Below are 23138 nucleotides of genomic sequence, written 5' to 3' on the forward strand. Positions count from 1 at the left end.
AAAATCCCTCGGAGCACCCTGAGAGAGAAGGTTACTGGTGAGGGAAAGACACAGAGGGAGCGTGTAACCAGAGACTCCCTGCCCCCTCCTGTTCTGTCTGCTTCCCTGCTTTAATCTCGCTCTGCTGTCCTGGCAATGGGACAGCTCAGTAAATTAACAGGAGGTAACATTTCCTCCTCCTCTCTCAGGCAGTGTCATTCTTCACTCCATTTGGAAAGGGTGGGGAACCACAGAAAGAATGGGTACTGTTAGCAGAGAGAGACTTAGGAAGAAAAGGATGGAAATGACAAATTACCAAAATTGGAGACGAGATCCATCCTGCAACTTGAAGAGGAATATTCCTACAACCTGTTTCAAGGACAATGTTGTGAAGTGTCAGCATCTGAGAGGAGAAGTTCTCTAGTAGGCCTTGGAAGACTATTTCTCATATGAATTACTGTTATGCTGTCCTCACATTTAACATAATTTTTCTTCAAGCATACCCATTATTGCTGGTTACCTCACCACAAATAAACAGCCTTCCTTGCAGTCTTTGTACCTTCATGAACCTTCATCTACTGGCATAACTAACACTCAGTATCTTTTATATCCAGAATCACCGAGGGAACCCTGGAAGTCATCTGGCCCAATTTCCCTGCTCAGCCAGGGCCAGTTGCTCAGCACCATATTCACATGGCTTTTGGGTATCTCCAAGCACAGAGACTGCAGCCTCTGGGCAGCTTCCTCGAGTTTTCAGGCATCTTCATGGTTAAAAAAAGTGTTTCCTGATGTTCAGATGGAGCCTCCTGGGTTTCAGTTTTTGCCTTAACCAAATTTCTTATGCATTAAACTAATTAAGCTCAACAGCATAGTTAGGAAGGGCTTGTGGCTGTTGAGGATCCTGGAAATTCTGTAGGGGTCCTGCCCCCTGCCCTTCTGTGTGTCCTGGGCCCCTGCCACAAGAAAAGCAAGGATGAACTGATAGTGTAGAAAGAGCAAAATCAGGGTGCAGCTGGGGGGTACTGCCTTGAGAAACAGAGCACTGAGCAGCTGTGGCAACAGCTACGTCCTCAGCTGAGTCACAGCTACTGTCTGCTGTACCCTGAGGCAGCAGCAAGCACAGAAGTTTGTGGGGAATGGAGCAGATAATATAGGCCACAGTTCTTTTCACAGACAACTGCTCTTTTTTTTTTTTTTTTCCTATCATCTGCTATCTGTAAAGCTTTTCATTGAGGGAAGAAGAAAAAATCTCTATCTAGGAAAGCAGTTACCTAGAGCAACTTCATCACTTCCTAAGTTGTTTCTCCCACTAAATAACAATGAGTTATGTAAGAGCATGGGAAAGCTGAAAGTGTTGCCTTTATTAAGGTTATCCAGTCAAGGAGCTTTTCCATGAAGAAGATGGGAAGCCAGAAATAAAACTACCCAGAACTCAGAGACAGTGGGGAACAGAGATCATGCAAAAGACCAAATATCTACAGTCACTATTTGACAGGCCATTAGGAAAGTTCATTCACAGGAGTTTGTAACTATTACATAGTGGGAAATCAGGAACATAAGGATTTGAACTAGGTCTGTGGAACTATGCAAAACTTGTTAAGGAAGGTGGCTGGGAAGGAATAATGAGGGGAATAGATGGAAAAGGACAGCTTTCATACAAACCAAGGCTGGTCAGTGTCTGTCCTGTCTTCATATTAAATGCTTTCTTAACTATCCATGAAATCTCATTATCCCATGTAGATGAGTGCTGCAAGTTTGAGGTGCCAGGAGCTGGTGAGACTGGCATGAGTGAATTTGGGCCAGCAACTGCAGTCAGATTGGGATGCTGGGGACAGGAACTGCAGTAAGTGCAGTCTCAGCAACAGTGGCTGGAGCAGCCACAGCTCTCTGGACCAACCCAAGGAGTGCCTGGCATGCTGCAGTTCAGACCTGAGAGGGCACTAGGAACTGGTCACACCAGAGGTGCTGGCATCCTGGTCTTAAAAACCAGAGTGGAGGAGTGCATGCTCCAGCCTCCAGGATGGGACCAGCACATGTCCTGAGTGCAACTGCTAAGGCATGGAGCCCTAGGTTTCTGGGCTGGGCAGGAGGAATAACCAAGCCAGACTTGCAAGAGGCAGTGGCAGTTTACAAAATTCCTTAAGTGTTTATCTCTGTATAAATCCATTTAGAAAATGTAGGCCTATGCTCAGTGTGACCTTTTCCTCTCATCCTTTAAGTCACTTTTCAAGTAACTGAATACCAACAGCGATTGAGTTTGTGTTTTTCTTTACCACCTAACAAATCCAAATCCAAGTATTTTATCAATAAAGTGTGAACTTCACCTTTGTCAAAGCATGGTTTCTATGGCAGGTGTTACTGTTGCTCCTCTTTTTTTGCAGCTGCAAATAAAAACTTTTAGGAGGAAAGGAAAGGAACATTAGAATGCTTTAAAAAATTAGCCTAAACCACAGCAGTTCCAGCTATTTTCTAAGTCAGAGAAATCTGAGTGCAACTCCGAGCTCTTTGGAAGATGTAGTAAATTACACAGATGTCATCTTAAGAATTTGTGCATGCAGGCAAAACAGTTTGTGCAAAAATACAGTCTGAAGACCAAGTTATACATAGCAGCTCCCATAAACAAGTAACAAATGCAGATGAATGGAAACAAAAGAATATCAAACTTCAACAGAAAAGAATCTTTGAGAAGTGGCAAAATCAGCAACATCAGGCCTAATTGCACTGAGTAGGACATAGCACTCATTCCTAGTGAAACAGACTCACCAAGGCTGCTGATCCTGTGACAACAGTTGATTGTAACTTCCATTTCATTCCCTTCCTTTTAAAGAAACTGCTCTCTGCATGCATATGCTGATGACATAATCTATTCCATAACAGTATCTTGCATGTCCTTCTAACTTAATAATTTACTCTTGTGATATGGTGAAGAATTCTCATACTCTGAGGAGTAAGAACAAATTATACAACACAGGTATAGTGCATGTCAGGAGTCTCAGCTTAGCATTAATTTTATAATACGTTTTATAGATATTTAGCCAAACCTTTTGCAGTTTTGGAAGCATATGGTCTCTTTCAATATAATTCTGTACATCCTAATTTTTAATGGGACCAATGACTATTTGTACAAAATCAAATCCTTTGACTATCTATTAGTAATTACAAATAGGGAAGAAAAATGCGTTTAGAATTAAAATTGTATTAATTTACTGAATTGTTCTGTTCATAAGTGGTTCTCATGCAACTCAAGATTTTTAAAATACATTGTCTACATTGGGTTCACTTTTTTTACTCCTCATCTCAAAACCCTTGACCTTATTCTTCTGGTTTCCAGCCAAAACGTGAACCTGTTAACATTGCCCTGCTAACCTAGCTATTAAAAGTCATTCCTTAAACTATGCTAGTAGCTCAAAATTTACCTATGAAAATGCAAACATCTTGTTTACTTGATCTTCTGGCCTACTAGAATCACTTTCTGCACAGCTAATTCCAGTACTAACATCAGTACTAGATTTCCTGTATCAGAATTTGGTATTTTTTATGAACCAATGTACTCTTTCACTAAAAACAGATCATAGAAGACAGGAAACAACTCTTCAAGGTGTCATGGATGAAACAGGGTCAATGGCAACCTCTGGTCGATCTGGAGACTGGGGATTATTTTTAGAACTTACAAGAACAGAGCTTCTACCTTCTTATTTCACACTAGTTGATTTTCTCCCAGGTGCATTACTTTGATCTCAGCTTCCCTGCCCAGCAGGAAGATCATGGCTCATTTGTCAAGGTGGAACAGAAAGTTCTGTGTTGTAAGTTACAAGTCTTTGGCTTTATGCATCAAGCCTCTAAGCATTCCCTGGCATTCCTTCCCATGTAGCTCTCTGATCCCCAGGACCTTCCTTCCCATCCAGAATCTCTCCAACTGATGGTATTGTCACTTTTCTTTTCAGCCTCTTCCTCCTTCCAAGACTACTTTTTCCAGGGACCCTTCATTTTGACACCAACTTTTCCTTCAAAAACACCAAGCCCAAAATTTTCCCAATGTCAGTAATTTATGTTCTGAAGCACAACATGAGCCTCTTACTTGGTGGTTCTGCCTCCTATCTCTTTATTAATCTATCAGTCTTTGTTTGGCCTAGGTGTTACCAAAATTTAAAAGCAGGTCACAGTGGTTGCAGCTGTAAGTAGCAGGCTTCTGCCCAAGAGTTCAAACCCCCTCTGGGATGTGCTATCTCAAGAAATTACACAAAATTCTATTTATGCAGAACCTCCATTTCTGCAGAGGTCTAACTCTCCAAATGGAAGACACTTCAAGATTAATCAAACAACAAAAAAAAAATCTTTATTTTGACACCTCAAGGCAGTAAAATACAAGTATACAAAAAGATATACAAAAGTGGCAGTGATAATGCAACTTGATGCAATCCTACAGAAATTTAATCCATCAGAATGGACTGCTTCATCAATAAACTCATCTGTAAAATATTGCACCATTTCATAGAGGGAGCACTCAGGAAGACAGTGTTTATACTCCAGGGAGGTACAGGAGCACCTAAACTAGTATATCAGACTTGAGAATAAGGCACCAATTGGCAAGTATGATTCTTGTTCTGTTCATCACATTGTGTGTAGGATAAATGCAAGATACATGTTAATGCACCTTTGTCAGCTGGAGGAAACACAGCCTTCATTTTCTAGGCCAAATAATAAAAAGAGCACATGCCTAGTTTTCCAGCCTCCCTCCATATACCTTTGTGCTTCCCATTCATAATTTCATCCTGAAAAACATATTTTATAAGCCATACTTACATTTTTTAAAAAGCCAGGAACTATGCCAACTTAGTGCTACAAAATGGAGAGACTGAGACTGAAGTGAGCCACCTGTAGTCCATATATAATCCAGTATCTCAGGATTTAGGCTCCACCACAAAAAGAGAACAATGCCCATCTCCCACCTCACATCAAGTGGGAGCAACTGTAGTTGGACACAGCAAGACACAAATTACAGCATGAAGAGACTGTGGAAGGAATTTACAAAAGAAGTGACAGATTATTCTTTTAAATGATCATGGATTAAGAAAGAAAACTCAGAGAACAGGATAATAATGTAAAACTCTTCCCTCTCATTTAAAAGGGAAAAAAACTGGAGTGATAAATAATCCAAGCAACACGCTTAGACTGCAAAAAGCTGCCTTGAATATTTTTGTTAATTAAAAAGACAAAAGATCCTCTTGTACAAGGGTGTAGAGTTTCAGGGCTTCAGTTGTACAGTGCAATTTATAGACTCCTGAGAAGTTGGTGGACTGAATGTCTATTGTGACACATAAGTACTATGGCAAACAAATTCCTCAAAAGGAATATTCCATGCAGTTGCTCACTCTTGGGATTAAGGGAAATTAATCTAGAATTTCTAGATTTAAAACTATTTCTGGGGCATTTTATGCAGGCATATTTGTCTGGGTCTCTATATGTTTTGCTGATAATCTGGGATATCTTGTAGTTCTCTTGATAACTTGGCCATAGAAGGAATGTAGAAAAATAGACTTTTGAACAATCAAAATGTGAAGTGTTGAGTACTGAGAACAATAACCTTCCATTTTAGAGAGGGGGAGGATTCTCCTTTATAAGGAGTCCTTTCCTAATGTGCACAGGAGTCACCTCTCCTGTATGAAGAACCATGCAGAAAGTATTTAAAATTTTTAAAGTACAAGCATAAGATAAGTAGCATCTTTTGACTGTTTTCCTTTCAGAAAGCTTTAACTTAAAAATTGTACTAGTAGTCCATTTTCACATTCACTTTGTTTACAGATGTCCCTACATCACCTTCAAAGGACGTTCCCACTTCTTTCCACTTCCAACGTTGATTCTGTTTCCATCACTTTCTGTACATACAGAACTAATTGGGATATTAGAATTTTAAATCCTGAAGAAGAGAGTTGCCAGTTTATTTTAGAAAAAGACAAAGAATTAGACTGGCACTCCTTGCTTCCCATCTGATGCCACAGTTTGTAAAAGTGAAAACAGATATCCACAGTTAAAGTTCAGCTTTGGCAGTATCTCTCTTCAAACAGAGCTGGCAAGGTTATTTTCCTGGCAGATAGCCAGGAAACAGGTAAAGGTCCCGACAGAGTGTGCTACAATATTCTGACATTTCCTTGCAGCGGTGAAATTCGGTGCCTGGGGCATAGCCTTCTCGTTGCTTGATTTGCCTATTCACCTAGATGTGAGATAAAAAAAAACCAAAACATTTAAGTAACTGGAAGGTTTAAAAAGAAGGAAGAAAAATGTCATCTCTTTCTGTACTCACAGATTATTCTGTTTAATGTGTTAATTAGTCCTCTAATTATAAGAAGGATAAAGAAATAGGGTGCAGTTCCACAGTAGCTCAAGTTGCTGTGGTCACACTGCTTTTTTCACTCCTCGTTCCTTCACTTTCTAAATCTTTACCTTCTATGAGTACTGGTACTTTTGCAGCTGTGTTGTGTGCATGTTCAGGGAACGAATTCACCTAAAGAAAAGCTATGTCTATAGAAGAAAAGTAATTCTTGGCAAGCAATATTAACTCTACTTCCAAGTTCACCATGCAACCCACACAAATGAAACGGAAGGAGTCAAAGAAACACCATCATTACTTGGGCTAAACTGCTATGGAACTGTATATAAATAAGAACGAGGAAAGAAATATAATTTTGCTACCAATAAGGCAAGAATAAGTGCTTTAATAGTACTAGATTAATCCTAGCATTTTGAAGCAATGAAAGGCCCTTCAAAACCCAGGTAGGAGTAAATGCCCCTGTACTTTACCTTCACCAGCATGTCAGCCACGTGAGTGTGCCGGGAGTCCTCTGCAAACACCGAGGTGAGAGCCTCGACATACCAGGAGCCACGCTTGGTATTCCGCATGGCCGCAGTGCCTGGCGACACAGAGTGGCTACCATGAAGGCTTTTGGGCAACACAGACACATGGCACCTCCTGATGCCCAAACAATGAGGGGCCAGTACCTTTCAGACAAGCGTATCCACAGATCATATCCGAGCACGTCGGCAGCCGCAGCTTCACACTTTCCTCCTTGTTGGCATCGCTTTCCTCACAGCCCGGAGAGTCTGACCGCCCTTTGCCATCTCTTTGATCCACTCCTCGGTCCAACTCATCTGTGGTGGCAATAAACAAGCAGAGGGAGAAGGGGAGAAGAAATTATCCTGAATTACTGGATGTAGTTTTCCTGTACATCCTCAGTTTTCTGGCCAGCAATGCCCACAACTACTGTCAAGCAGAAAGTTTTTGCATTTTAATTTAAGGCTTTCTCAGCTGTTTTAAACTCCTCTGAAAGTTCTTCTGCATAAACTAATGTAGATACCAACAACTGCTGCACCTGCTTAACCTAACCTAACCTGATCTGCACGCTAATTTCTGCTCCCACCTCTTCCTGTGCAGATCATGGGATAACAATGAAAGCAGGGAAGTTTCTAGTAGTTTTCCACCATTAATGGAAGGATTTGATGCCCAGCCATGAAGTTTTTATTTTCCACTCATAGCTACCTCAGAAATATCCAAAAATGTCTAGTGCACTTTGCAATGCTAACTATCTTTTTACTGCAGAACTCAAACAAGAGCCGCAATTTTGGTTGCTAAGATCCAGGACACGTAGAAAACCTGGACCAAGCATCTCACCTAGTTTTGATTGCAATACCGCTTATTTCAATTAAAAGCATAAATTGGGCAGCAGAAAAATGCAAAATAATCTGATCTCAAACATGAGAGAGAACTCCAGTCCATGGAGATTAGTTTAAAACCTGGAGTGCATTTAATGCCCTTTCCAGGATTCATTAGTATGTATTATGCAAGTGTAGATGTTCTCAACTGGTTTTCTACATGATGCAGAGTTTCCATTATAATCTCAACTAATTGCTTAGTGGTGGTAACTTTGATAGTCCAGCTGTGTTGCAAGAAAATTAAAATTACATTTTATAGATTTTCCATATAATTTTGGCTTTTTGTTTTCTTTTGTTCTAAGATGAGAATCTACTAGTCTTACTTCCTAGCAGCAGAATCCGAGCCTATGTTATGAGGCTTAAGTGTCCATTTCAGCAGCATTCCTCCTAAGATGTTTCTCAATTTTTATTGCTAGCTCATGCCTAAATAATACATTTGGATTTCTAACCCTTTAACAGGCAGTGGCACAGGTGACATCTCATAATTATGCTCAGAAAGTGGATAGTTCATAAGTCAGCAACATTATTCTTTTACTCTAAAATGCAAGCGGCAGTGGGAGGGGTGTGATTGTCTGAAACAGCCTAGAATTAAAGTCTCCATAGCTCAAAATTTCATAATGGCTTCCATTAAGTTCCCTTCTCATCTCTTTAGGGTAGCAATGCATTTTTTTTTCATTTTTAACCACACTTTTTTCATGTCTTTTATCACACTTCTCAAAATCCTTCAAGTTTTCTGTCTTTTAAAAAATTTAGTGTAGTGTTCACTGTGCACTTTATTTCAGAAGACTCAGGCAATTTTACTGTCAAACTCGATTATTCACACTGTCATCACCCCATTATGTATAAAATCAAAACTTTTTTTGATTAAAGCTTCAGAATTACACATCTTCCTCAATGCATGTCTTCAAACACCACCTTCAATCAACTTAACTAAAACGTGTAAAGCCCTAACCCTTGGCATACTTAACCTCTAATTCATAGAACCACTGCCAAAGATTCATCTGGTCTGTTTAAATTTTATTGAAGCTCCCAGATAGCTTTCTGCCAATTAATATTTAAATAACAGCTAACTACCCAGTTATTAGCATAATTTTTCACTCCTTTGAATCTACTACATTAATTACAGATATTAAGCACCTTCAAAGCCTCATTTTATGCCATATTTAAACTCTTCTCATTGTTTTCTGTTACCACTGTTTTGATCCATGACTGTAGGTGGATTACTTAACTTCTTTTGTAGACTCCTGCCAAAAGCTCTTTGGGAATTAGGACTGTACCAACATTTCTTTATCTACATTTAAAAAAATTGTCATTAATAGAAGATAGAGCAGGCCTACAATGTAAGGTTAGAGAAGAAAAATAACTTATGCACTTCTCATCTGATTTCAACTAGTTCCAGCTAACTTGCATGGCACAGATAGACTGACTACTATTTCAAAGTTGACAATACTATTTATACAGTCCTTTGAAGGCTGTCTAAAGGAAACACATTTTTGTTGACAGTTCAATTACTTTGTAACTGTCTTTCCCCTCCAACTATTAATCAAGGTTTAAAAGAGGTTAGACAAGGCAGGGTTTTGCCTTCTTTGCTGTTCTTTCATTAAATTGATTTTTTCCTTCCAGTTTTTCAAGTATCTTAATCCCTTGTATATTGCAATATCCTAGTTCTAAACATTGTGCATAGCAAGCTTTGCCACTCTTCTTAATTGCAACTTTTTTGGGAATACAAAGGCTAAGCTTGATTTCTTAGCCTTAACAGACTCATTATGGTAACTTTACAGTCAAATAAACTTAATTACCTAATCAGGTCAGCTGAAAACTCAGGCTAATTACATTTATTTCCACCCAGAGTCTGCACATTCACATTTGTTCAACAGTATCTAAATCTTCCTTCACATAAGGAAAGCAATCAGATTCAATTCATATTGTAAACATTCATGTTACAATATTCCCAAACACTTAGAAGGACCAAATCTTTCTGATCACCAAAATATTATATGTAGACTTCAGTCTTTTCCCTGAATTGGGATTAAACAAGAGTAGAGACTAGAGGACAAACTGTAAAGCTTGCTAAAAATGAGAAAGAAGTGAGACAACTGTGAGGAACAAGGGAAAAGTGGGGGAAAAAGCATACACACTAGGAAAACTCCTCTATCACAATGGAAAAAAAGAAACTGTAAGACAGAGCTTGGAATATCTGCAATTTCACAGTCCAAATACTTGAGGGAAAAATTTGGTCATTATCAGATCTGAAAGGTAGGTAGATGTGTTTAGTTACAAAAGGAAGGAAAAGGAACAGCAGAATTTTAAAAAAAAGGTACAGAAAGCACAGAAGAACAAGTCTATAAGAATCAGGAAAAGAATTCTGTACAACAGTATGTATGTGGAAAAGGGTGGAAGGAAAGCTCATTTGAGGCTGAAAACTGACAAAACCCCAAAAATAACTGGAACCAACTCTGACAGCTCAAGAGACAATCACAAGAGAAACAGCACATGGAGGATCAAGAGAAAGACAGGACCTCAGCAAGGCTCTGGTGCTAGTGTACTGCTCCATGCTTTGCTGCTATTTATGCATCATGTGCCCCACACCCCCTAGGGCAGGCACAGCACGAGGAAGCCTCAAGGAATGAGTGGGATATGGCAGAGCTTTATGTCACTAAGGTGCTCTGGGGTCTGCAAGTCAATGCACACACCTCATGCAGAGCTAAAGACACTTACAGAGCAACAGATGCAGTGGCAGCAGCAGGGCAGAGGGAGGTGAATATGGGTCCCACTTACACCTGAGAGAAGCAAAGAGGAAAGTTGACAGCAAGTTGAAGTGAGGGTGTGCATGTGTGCAAAATGAGCCTTAATGGCATGCCAAGTACTTAGCTTTTAGTGTTTGGGCACTCACCTCCCCGGCAGGCCTGAATAAAGAACATTTTGGGCTTATTCTGGAGATTTGGGCAGTTTGCATTATCAAAGAGCCGGAAAACCTCCTGCAACTGAGAGAAGAAAGAGGAAATTTCTTCACTGTAGCCTTCTGTAAGCCAAACCCAGTCTCACCTTGCTTCCCTGTATTTTGCTTATTACCTCACTACTCATCCTCCCTTTATCTGTAAACTCAGTATGTGACAAACACTACCCTTTTCCACCCTCTCCCCAGGTTCATAGACTCTACCTAGTATTTATACAGAGAAATTATTTCTCCTACTTGCCATTTTTAATTTTCCAGACCTCTCACAGACAGCCTCCTGCCCTTTTCTTCCCTCCAGCCTTTGTTTTTCCTATTTTAAAAAACGTGAATCCTGTCTTGCATATATTTTTTTTTTAAACATTGTTACTTTCCTAGAGATAACCAACAAGAGCTGAGGACTCAGCAATATACCTCTAGTAGTTTGCCATCACTGCCATAAACCCCTCCTTCCACACCATGGGAAAGCAGAGCTATAATGCAGGAATCTACATCTCGATGATCTTGCAGCTTGGAGAATCTCTTCAATGCATTCTGCATCTCCTAGAACAGGGAAAAAATAAAATAGTTCAATGTTTTCCAGACTTTCACAGGCAAAGTGAATCAGTTTTCTGGGAGGAACACAAATGGCCCTTCTGTTACAAAGAAAACCCCTATACACATCAAATTTACATGAAAAAGATGAGTTCTATTTAAAAAAAAAAAAAAAGCAAAATATTCTTGTACTTTTATACAAAATTCAGTCCTAAGTATAACACTGTGAAACAGGAATCACTTAGGCCAGCAAAGGAAACCAAGTGATATTTTGCAGAGGTTTTACACTGACACTGGAATCTGGCTGGATATTGGAGCAACTTAACAGATACATACTCTGTGACTTCAAGCCTTCAGACACTAGTGGTCAATTCAAAATTGAAACTAGAAAACTTCAGGAGCTCTGACAACATGGCAGGCGCAAATATCTTGTATCAATGTTGCAAAAGTTCTGTTCCTGAACAAAACACCCTTTAACAGGTCCTGTATCACTTGAATTCATAGGGATTTAAAAGGACCAAGATCAAATTATTCTGGAAAAGATAGCCACTGCACTCCAAGAGAGAGCAGTTTGATTAAGTTAGTCATGGAACACAAGCAATTTTCCTAAGTGAAGCACATACATGTTTTTAGTGAAGACCAAAAGAGTGGAACTGAACTGCCTGGATATTGGAAGACTGATAAATAGGATGCCAATTGACTTCATCAGTGAAAGGACTTGAAAACAACACAGTAGCAAAGGCTACATCAAATATTTGCAAAGTTTAACTTTTAGGAGTAGGACAGTGGAAAAGTCTATCTAGAGCAAACTGGACACTTTATTCATTTGCGCTTTTAACACACATGCCATGTGTGGTCTCAAAATTCTTGCCCTTGCACTAGGGTCAGACTGGAGTAGTACCTATTGTAGTTCTTTGTGAAACTACTATCCATTGGAAGAACTCAGCCTTCTAAGCTTTCTTCATGTTGATCAGTATGAGAGCAGACATCATGTTTAGCCTTATTTTCTATTCTTAAGTGATAATTTAAATCTTCAAAGCTTAGCTACATACCAAAGAAAACCTCTTGAGACAATTATGAAACAAACTCTCATCCACACCAGTTATGAAGTACTGGCATCACCCCCCTTACCTGTGCAGTTTGATCACACAAAACAGTGACTCGATACCCAAGATGCTTGAAAAGCATCTCCAGGGAGGCACAGTCCACGTCTCCCCCTGAGCGATATTCCAGGTCGCTCTCGCTGCTGAAACGGACATTGCTGAGGATCAGTGCTAAGCCTCGGGGCTCTGATGTCAGCTTGTATGCCTGAGAGGAAGATTAAAAACGGGTAAATTTAGAATACACAAGGAAATAATGATGTGTTAGAATAGAACAGCAATCATGCCACACCAACTTGATATGCCTGCGCTTGCCAGCCTCCACAACTGACAGTGCTACAATACTATTATTAATAATCTAGACTGGCTTGCCTTATTCCTCATTTTAAAAGAAACACAGCTTATCCATTTCAAGCAGTGAATTAGACATTGCTAACATTTTCCCCTTTCCTCACCTCAGCAGGGCCCCATATATTTGTGTTACTCCCATCAAAGGACAACACTATGTAAAATTTAGCTAACATTTCTTAATTGCTGTTGGGAGCAGACAGAGATGTAAAATAGCAGTAAGTGCAATTGTAACAGCAAGAGACTGTCAGTCATTGACTTTTAAAATTATGCAACTGGCAAAAGAGGTTAACAGGGTAAGAACTAATTTAAGAAGGGTATCTTCAGATTAAGTTCCCTCTCTGTTCCTACTACTCTAACAACAACAAATCAATAGTAATTCACTTACTAACACTCCTGTAAATTGGAAGTAAAATTTAATACCAAAGAAGAATATCGAATAAGGTGTATCCAAGCCCAATTGTAAAAGGAGCCTAGTCAAGCTCACACTGGCACTGCTTATTAATCGTCACCTCCACAAACAGTTCCAAAAAACTCCACAACAACCCCCCAAAAACCAAATTCAACCCAAACAAAAACCAACACACAAACAACTGTTTTATTACACACAGAGCCGCTGACATTGTATAACCCTAAAGCAGTGTTTATCCCACAACACAAAGGAGTTTTCCTTAAGCTCACCCCATCACAATCTATGCTTTACAGACAGAATCAACAAAAAGTAATTAGATTCCATATATAACTTCAAACACTGCAGAAGATTAGAAATTCAGATTGTTCTACCCACAGGCAGAATTCTAGCACACAATCCTGATCTGGTTCTTAAACCTAAGGACTCTGTTGGGTACAGTTGGCAATTAAAACAGCCAACTTGCTACCTGAAAACACAGTTCTACGATCTTACAGTCATTTATAGGGTTTCTCATCTTCCAGAAGACGAGGACACAGACAAATAAACCGGAGGCAATACTACTGACAGCTCACAGAGAGCAATAGCAGAGAAGTCATTTCCCAAAGCTCTTCATGATCAAATAAAACAAAGGCAGAGATTTGTTTAGCTAGAGAACTTCTCAGGATGTCTTGACACTTGTAAATGAGAACCACATCAGATGGAGCACGGCCGGTGACCCTTTCAGTTACACAAATAGCACAACCCTGATCTGCATCCCAATGAAGCATTTCCACTCAATTTGAAGTGGCACATGTTCAGCTCATAGACCTAAACATCTCACATCTCTCACATCCTAAGACTTTCTTTGCCAGCAACTTACCAAGTGCTGATGATTGCGATAAAATTCAGGACTGCAATACTTCACTGGAGGAACTGCAGGACCATCTCCATTATCCAAGGAGTGTTCCATTGGTTCTGTGCAAAACCAAATATAACAATAAAATAAAAAAAAATTCAGACACATAGCCTCTGCATTAAGGTAATAACTTGCAAATTCTGAACTACATTTATTTATGCATATTTTGTACCTCCAAAAATTTTGTTTGATCAAGGACTACTGACACAAAATGAAACACAGAGGAGAAAAAAAGTACTGTAACAGTATACTTATTTTGTTTATTTTAACTGACAGCTTTTATTTTTGCCTGTATGTGGGTTAGCCTTATTTAAGGCCTTGTCTACAGAATATGAAAACAGAATTCTCATCTAATTTAAGATCCTTGTGCTTTCTGCTGTTTTGTACAGTATGTTCTTACTTTCAGAGTTTGGCTGACAAAATGTTGCTAAAAAATTTCAAACAGAATAGTTCTTTCCTTTCATAAAAGGCCTCCCATGCTGAACACATGCATAAGTGATCAAAAAAGACAATTTTAACTTTCATATAGTGGAAAACCCTTTTCTCTTTTTATCTGCGTCTGAACACTTTCCCCTGGATAACAGCAGAGGAGGGGAATGATAATCAACTATTTGCCATTTGCAGACAAATACTCACTCCTCTGAACGAAAGAAACTGAGCTAATGACATTCACAATCTCTTCTGAAATCCTCTTTCAGCCTTTTGAGGCATGGCTCTCCCAGTAGGAAGATGCTCTATGCTCTAAAAAATCAAAACAACCCAATCTAAAACCCTTGCACATAAATAAAAAAGTCTCCAAGAAATTAGACAGTTGTTCTTTAACACCAGAGAGAGCTCCCAGTAACCAGCATAAGGCAAACCTGTGGTTAGGGAAAAAGTACTCCAGGCATTACCAGAGGCAACATAAAAAACTAGCAAGGAGATTTATTCCAGCAAGTCTTTATTAGACCAGTCAGTCCCCTGGCCTAAGTTGCAAATGCATGTTAATGAAAAGCTGATTTGCTGCACTTGACAGAATCTACAGAAAACCAAATTAGACCCACGTAACACATATAAGTCCTTAAAACAATTTTTTAAGAAGGAAGTCTTGGTTAAGGAATGCTGCCTGAAATCAGTAACTTATCAGAGTGCTAGCTCAATGAAATTCTATTACAAAGCTTAGAGAAAATCGTTGCAAAATCTAGAATATTACTGATGTGCACGGTTCTAAGCAACAAAGTGTCTCATAAGAATAAATTAAGCTAACAAGAAACATGTATTGGTTGTCTCTTCCCATATGCTATAAAGTACCCTCTTTGACCATAAAATAGGCAGTTTACTGTCAAGTTTGTATTCCTGGGATGAGAAAAGTAGTGGCAAGCTTATTTCTAGACTTGAATTAAGACAGTATTAAGAAATTGACAGGAGTCAACTCACCAAGCCAACGGGGTCTCTTTGAATTACAGGACTCACTGGCAGGGTATGGAAGATCTGACTCATGACAGTGTTCAAGCTACGAGACATCAATAAATCCATGAAAAAGAGTAGCATAAAATAGCTAATTTTCTTCTCTATAATACAAAGCTGAAGGTATCGTGAAAGAAAAGATATATGCATTTATTTACACATAAAAATGACTGAAATATCATATTATGGTCCACTTCCAAAAGAAACATCATGACAAGACAGCAGCAGCACTTTCTTTCAATGCAAGACTCCTTTATCTCCACTTCTACCCAAATCCTCTGTTTAGAATCTTCATACTGGGGTCATCTTAGCTTCCTTGGTTTTAATAGAAACTTGATTTGCCTGGTGATTTGTATTTATTTTTGTTTGCTGTCAAGATTTCATTGAAAACAAAAAAATTAAAAGGGTAGTCCGATAAATTTCACATTTTAATAAGGGAACATTTGTTCAGAAGTATTTGCTCTCCCTTCCTTTGTATAAAATATGTTTACTAAGAGTTTCCATCCTTGTCAGTGCACTAAGAACATGGAATCTTTGCAAAATTCTTCCTTTAGTACAACACTAACTATACATAGTGAAAAGGTGGCAAAAAATTAACAAAAGAAAGAAATAAAAGTATTTGTTTCCTTAAGAGTCTATTCAGACAATCACTGAATAGTAAACCAAAATAGTTCAGAGAAAAAATACTTTTAATTTTTGGATTATTGATACAAGTCAATTAAGAACTTGTTGGATCCAAGAACACTGCAGGAACCTTGTACAGTTCAACAAAAAGAAGTGCAAAATCCTGTGCCTGGGGTGGATCACTCCCAGGCACCAATCTATCCTGGGGGCCACCCAGCTGGGAAGCAGCTCAGCAGGAAAGGACTTGGTGTTGCCAAGCAAGAGCCAGCAATGTACCCTTGGCACAAAGGCAAGTGGCACCCCGGGCTGCATTAGGAGTGATGAAGGGAGGTGATCCCTCATCCCTCAAGGGGAATTTATCCATGTGTATGAATACCTGAAAGGAGGGCACAAAGAAGACACAGTCAGGCTCTTTTCATTGGTGACAGACCCAGAGGCCATGGGCACAAACTGAAACACAGGAGATTCCCCCTTAAACATCACGAAACGCTTTTTTATTGTGAGGTGCCTGAGCACTGCAGGAGGTTGCCCAGAGAGGCTGCAGTCTCCAGCCTTGCAGACAGATATTCAGAAACTGCCTGGATGTGACCCTGGAAGCCTGCTGAAGGTAATACCTGAGCAGGGAAGTTGGAAGAGATGACTTCCAGAGGCCCTTTCCAACCTCTACCACATTGTGATTCTTTATGAAAATTCTCTTCTACCCAAATTTCTTCCTCCCTGCTTTTACTAAGGCTACTACAAGTTTCAACTTGAAACAAAAAGATTCCCTCCTTCGTAAACAATTGAGTTTTTTTCCATTTGATAAAGTTCCTTTTGTGCCCAAACCCAATGTGAAATGCAAGCAACCCATCTTATTTTTTTAAAAACTGTTGTACCCTTGCAATCTCATGGCTCAGGTTGGACATTGTCTTCAGGATCAGTGCCTCCAGATGCTGCTGTTGGGTTTCTCGCAGGGCTTCACAGAAGGCTGAGAAGGCATTAGGGCCTCTCTTGGGTAGCAAATTGAGGAATTCCACATTTCGGTCAAAGCTCCCAGACTTGGCCTGAACCCAGAAGAAAAAAAAAATAAATCCATATTCAAGTAACACCCAACATAATTAACTTTCAGTGAATCATGAGAATAACTTTTTTTTATTATTTCAGAAAAACATTCCACCACTATGCTTAGCTGTGTTAAAACCATTATCATATTCTTCCTAGTTGATTTCATTCACATTCCTCTGTTCCTATTTGCTCAAGAGTGGGAGTACATGAAAACAAAAGCCATCAATTCATACGTGACCACACACAGTAATACACTGTATTCTCTCTAAAATTTTACTTCTAGTTACCCTTGGAATAGTATCTACTTCTCCTCACTGAATACACAGAGTTGAAAACGTGCTTCTACTACTATCCAATAGTTTATGATCTCATGCAGGTAGTCAAATCCTCCAGAAAACATTAAGTATTGTATTATTATATTAAGTCAATTCCAGAATGGTATTTCCTATGCACAGACGAATACTTAGATCAATGAAGTAATATATACTAGTATATGTGGAAAAGTAACCAACAAAAAATGACACAGCACCAAGAAGTTCTAATTGCTAGAATATTAACAGGTATTTACCAACAAGATGTAAAATTTACACAATTATACCCTTCTCTGTGAAATCTAAACCACACCAAAAATCACATACCAAAATACTGGGTATCAGAAATAAATTTTATTTATTTGGAATTCATCCTATTTTTTAAATTATCACTTAGATACAAGATCTCTCCTTTTGGTGGACAATTGGGAATAGCTGATGAGTTACACAGAATTAAGGCCTAACAATACAGCAATCATAGGAAAATCAGGGGAAAAAAAAGCCTTGAGGAACATGTGTAAATAAATATTCTGCTACAAAAGATATCACATCATCTGGTTTCATTCATAATTATCAAGCTCTGTGTCAAAAATAGTTTGGTTTTTGCCCCAACACACTATTTGGGAAGACACTGCAAAACCTTGCTGATCCAATGTTTATGAACCTATTTAGAATTTCAGACCTATTCATTCATGACTAAGAGCATTTATTTTCATCAACAGTGCTCCTTGATCTCAGTGGTCTATCCTTTCCCTTATTTATCAACCTTCTTTCTATAAATTAGTCTTGATTTGCTACAGGAAACAAGTCACTTTCTTCCATAAATGACCTCTTCCCTTCACAGTGTAAGTACCACTTCCTATTCCCACGGGATCCTGAATTTTCAGAGTACTATTGACCAGAAGTACCAATAATAATGTCTTACTTGTGTCTTCCCAAAAGTATGCAGGTACCTTTCTCTTGGAAACACTGCTCCATTAGTCCATCAAAAATAACCAGCTCCATGTATTTGTATCGTGCTGTAAGCTCACTGAATTTCATTGTAACTAAATTGAGACTTGATTTCTAAAGTAGCTAATGAATTTTTCTTCCTCTCTAGTAGACCTGCAGCTATTTTGAGACAAGCTAAAGGTCATTCACCTTTTTCACAGTCTATGACTAAGCCATAAATGATAGTAAAGAACACAAGCTGACCTCAAGAACCAGAATGTTTTATTAAAAAGTTAAGAAATGTCCATAATGTTCATGCTCTGCCCTTTGTATGCACAGAAGTCAGCTTCTGGCAGACTTTTTCCTTAATACTTCCTTAAACACTCAAAGGGCTGTGCCTCCTGATATGACTTCATCTTCAACATCACATTTAGGTTATGCTAAATAATGTTCAGGAAACATTCAGAAGTTAGTAAGACACTTCTTTCATTTTATTTCCCAATACATCCTTATTTCCTTCTCGTCACAGATGGGTTTGATAATCTGCATAACAGAAACTAGTTGTAAATAAATTCTGAATTCTGTCAAAATTCCGTATTAGTCTTATTATACACCTGTAGAATCCGTAGAAAAAGCATATTTAATTGACAAACATCCTAATCAAATTTATGTCACTTGTCAAAACCAGTGATCCCTTCATTATTGTATAGGCATCAACAATTTAAATCTCTGCATCTATACAATCTCAGTCCTTGATTACAGTACAGAGTACTCAACTTGTTTAAAAAGAAAGAAAGCTCTTGCTACTATATCTGCAATTTTAAACATCCATCCCAGAGCTCTGAAAGAACATCTGATGCTCCAACAAGAAGGCATTTATGCAAGCAGATGTTGGAGCTTGCCTTAAGAACACCTGTTTCCACTGTCTCACTTTATTTCCACCTTAATTTTTCTCCTGTGTTTGAAACCCCCCCCCCCCCCTTGCTGGGTTTTCACCTAAATAATTATAACATCATTTCCACTACAAAGTAAACACAATTTTCTTTACTCTTTATTGAAAGTATATACCGTGGAAAAAAGCTCACATGGTTTAGTATCTTTCTGAATGACCCAATTTAAATTCAGTACTATCAGATCCTACTATGTCCCCGCATTTTAGGCATCAAAGGAAGCAGCATTTATTTACTGGTTCTTCTCCAATGTTGTACACCTATAAACTCTCTACTTACTCTTCATATTCCTTGTGAGCTCCTCATCCAGTTCAACCACCTTTGTCTTCAGTGGCTTTTCCTGCAACACACTTCCCCTCTCATCTTTTTCTTACTTGTGCTAAACTTTCATTACTGGTTTGACATCTCACACCTGGAAAAGATGTCATGCTTCATCTCCCTGATCTCCTTGATTTATTTCACTTTCTTTCCAGAAATTTATTTAAGTGCTCTATTTCCAGAACCATTTTCTTCTTTTGTTTAGCTTAAATCAAGCCAACAGGACCGGTGTAGCTGTTGTGTTTTTAAGAAAAGATTTAGAACATAACTATTTATTCAGATCTTGATTTCCTGACTTATAGCAGGAGCAGGAGGATATATAAATAGAGCCAATCAGTTACAATATCCAGGAGAATCTATTTTCTTTCATCAGACAATAGCATTTGGCTCCTCCTGTTTCCATTAAGGTACCTGATGATCAGCGTCACAATGCATTTTCAATAACAGGCTACTTAACAGCACTTCTAAGAGTGTGCTCACATTTGAAAGAGACAGGAAGAATATTAAAAATTCAGACCTGCTACAGGAAAATGAAAGGTAACACAAAGTGTTTTCCACTCCAGTGTTTTTTTATAAATGCACTTTAGTTTTTTTCCACAGCACTGTTATGCCCAGGACTATCCAGTCCCTTCATTTCTATCCTTCTAGTGCAATGCATATTTTGCAGTTCCAGCTTTACTTCTACCTCTGCCACATTTCTGTTTTTGTTGCAATTTCCAGATCAATAGCCTGGAACAGTAGTTCAAGTCACTCAGTTCTCCTGCTCAGGCTGCTACTGCTGTTTATACACATTTAAGCTCTTAGTTAGGTGTGTTTATTGTATTAGGCATATTTTTTCCACTAAGATATTACTCTTTACCCGACTTATCCATCATAACACCTTTCTCCTTACTGATAAACCATTACCAAGTATTGTTGCTTCCCCTTTACTCAATTATATCTGGAGGGGAAGATTCCTTTAGGCTTCTTCCCCTCATTCTCAGTTTAATACTTTTTAACTATAACAGCACCTTGCCAAAAAGAGTACTTTCTCTGGCATTACCTTAAGTTTGACAGGATTTTTTTTTTCTTTTCTTCCATTCTCCCTGCTCCCCCTTAGGTGACAAACTGCAGGCCATCAAAAACCCATCCCTACTCACCATCCACACTTCAGCAATGCTGTTGCTTTAAGCCCTGTGGGCTGCTAAGCATCAGAGCCTCAGTTATTTCCTCCCCAAGTGGAATGGTGGGGAGAATCCAAAGAATAAAAGTGAGAAAAGTAGTGATAAAGATGGTTTAATAAGTAAAGCAAAAGCCACACACACAAAGCAAAACAAATTCATCCACTACTTCCTGTTGGTAGGCAGGTGTCCAGGCATTCCAAGGACAGTGGGGCTCCATCACTCACAGTGGTCACTTAGACTCACAGAATATTCTGGGTGGGAAGGAACCCTCCAGGATCACTGAATCCGACTCTCTGATCCCATATAGGGATCAAACTCAAGACCTTGGCATCATTGGCACCATGCTGTGTCACTCAGTTTCCCCTTCTCTCTTCTTCCCCTACCTTTACATGCTGACCATGACACCAAACAGAGTGGGAGATCCCTTGGGTCCAGCTGTCTGGGATGTGTCCCCTCCCAATTTCTTGTGCTTCTCCAGCGTTGCTGGTGGGGTGGGGTGAGACAAAAAGGCCTTGGCTCTGGATCAGCACTAACTAAAACACCTCTACATTAACGACACTGTTTCCAGCACAAATCCAAAACACAGTCCTATACCAGCTACTATGAAGAAATTAACTACTCCAGCCCAAACTCAGAGAAGGCCTCGGTTCATTCTCTGGCTTGCACTGTTTCATGCTATCTTTGTTCTCTTCCACTACGGATTGGAGCTATTCCAGGTGAGAGTGCCTGCAGTTCCCACAATTCAGCACTGATATCCTTGACAGGCCCCATGAGGCATCTAATAATATCTTTGACACGGCATCAAAGTATGCAAAGGGATTCACATTATCTTTAACAATGACTCAAAATTAATCAGGAAGTTATTTCTTCACTGCTATCAAAACCTTATCAGTCTTAGGTTTAAACTTTCTACATTCATGCCCAAAAAATTGCTCATAATCCTATTTTTCAACACCCATTCTTTATTATGAGACCATGAACTTTGAGGGACTAAAAACTCCATCAGTTCCTTATTTGAGCCCTGACATGCACCTGATGTGCAGCTTCAACCACTTCCTTTCTAGTCTGCTTTCTCTGAAGACCTGTGTGTCCATCCTGCACAGTGCTCTGTGCACTACCATCCCTCTGGAAGAAATCCCAAACTATTTCCAATGACTTCTCTCTATGGTATGCACTGCACAGGGAAAGTAACACGAGTCTGAAAACAAACAGCATTTGTTATTTGACAGTGAGCCTTGAACCTTGCAAGGTGCTTCAAGCAATTTACAAAAATATATACGAAACACAAATTCTTTCTATGGAGGGTGCCACGACAAACTAGTATATGATACAATCATTTACTTTTTTTCACAGTATTGTTTTGGAAATACCTATTATTCCTGCTTCTACATGCAGAAGAAAAAAGATATGCACAAAATTACAATAAAGGACTGTAAGCTACCGGCCGATCCACTAAGTACAGCCTGCTGCAACTGCACACCAGAATAGAGGGAATCTTAGAGGAAATGGACTTTTTCTTGCTACAAAAGCACCTTGCAGTTCTCCTGCACGCTGCAACGAAACCCCTGCAGGTCCTGAGCGCAATCACACTGAAACGAGGAGGTAACAGGTGAGTTTTTTTCCATGCTGCCACTGCAAGGAACGACACCGAGCTCAGCCAGAGACAAAGCTCTCGGCGCAGGCGACAACCCGCGTACCTGTATCATTTCCACCATCTCCGTGGTGATGATGTCTTTCTCTACCATGTGCTCCACCAGCACATTCAACACCAGCTGCTTGGCCAGCATCACCCGGTTCTTCTTGAGCGCTTCCTGATGGCACCGCTGCATGCCGCACGCCGCCAGCATCCTGGGAGGAGCGGGGACAGCAGGGCCGAGCGCCGCGCCAAGGAGCCACCCGTATTCCCGCCCGACTCCGGGCCCGGGAGGAAGCGGCGGGACCCCGCGGGCCGCGGCCGCCGCCTGACGACGGGCGGGGCGGGCGGAAAGGAGCCCGTCCCGCCTTTTCGCGGCGGGCGGAAAGGAGCCCCCGTCCCGCCTTTTCCCGGCGGCCCCCGCGATTCAAACGGCGTCACGTGACCGCCGCGGGCGCGCTTTCCCGCCTCTTCCTGCGCGAGCGCGGCCCCTCAGGGGGCGGCGAGGCCCGGCTTGTGGGGAGGAGTAGCGGGGTTGGGGGCTGCGGCTTTCCTGGCCAGAGATAGTGCTGGCTCTGGGCCTTTCTTTTTTTTTTTTTCCTCCTCCCTCCCCTTCCTCTGCTGAGATGGGTTTCCGCGGAACTCAGCTGCAACTAGGAACGAAAACGTTCTGTAATTAAGAGGGCGGGAGAAATGGAGCATACGGGATGTGCAGAGAAATACGAAGGGAAATACAAAGGGAAAATCAAGTGAGCATCCAAGCGAAAGCGAATTCACAGCTCTCATTACAG

The 23138-nt window shown here is 40.0% G+C and overlaps 1 protein-coding gene across 2 annotated transcripts; it reads right to left on the bottom strand.

Moving 5' to 3' along the window:
- Positions 1–4289: 4289 nt before the first annotated feature.
- On the bottom strand, positions 4290–22758 carry CASP2 (caspase 2). 2 transcript variants are annotated; one of them, XR_015801256.1, is made up of 11 exons: positions 22412–22738; positions 16874–17041; positions 15345–15420; positions 13893–13987; positions 12305–12481; positions 11054–11182; positions 10580–10670; positions 10405–10466; positions 6976–7125; positions 6778–6887; positions 4290–6190 (listed from the first exon to the last, which is right to left on the bottom strand). XR_015801256.1 is itself a non-coding variant. In XM_014892371.2 (10 exons), the coding sequence occupies exons 1-10, from the start codon at positions 22559–22561 to the stop codon at positions 6056–6058; spliced, it is 1281 nt and encodes a 426-aa protein (XP_014747857.1). In that variant the 5' UTR covers positions 22562–22758; the 3' UTR covers positions 4290–6055. The 2 variants fall into 2 exon arrangements, 1 of the variants encoding a protein (XP_014747857.1); XM_014892371.2 differs by lacking the exon at positions 10405–10466 and having other exon boundaries at positions 22412–22758.
- Between the last annotated feature and the right edge of the window lie 380 nt (positions 22759–23138).

Source organism: Sturnus vulgaris, chromosome 2, assembly GCF_052056855.1.
Source record: "Sturnus vulgaris isolate bStuVul1 chromosome 2, bStuVul1.hap1, whole genome shotgun sequence".
Lineage (NCBI taxonomy): Eukaryota > Metazoa > Chordata > Aves > Passeriformes > Sturnidae > Sturnus > Sturnus vulgaris.

Excerpts from the sequence above, each read along its gene's own strand:
- CASP2 (XM_014892371.2), bottom strand. The coding sequence starts at position 22,561 with ATGCTGGCGGCGTGCGGCATGCAGCGGTGCCATCAGGAAGCGCTCAAG. Across the intron at positions 11,183-12,304 it reads TGTGTGATCAAACTGCACAG|GAGATGCAGAATGCATTGAA; the intron begins GTAAGGGGGGTG and ends TCCCTGTTCTAG. Across the intron at positions 6,888-6,975 it reads TGGATACGCTTGTCTGAAAG|GCACTGCGGCCATGCGGAAT; the intron begins GTACTGGCCCCT and ends CTGTGTCGCCAG.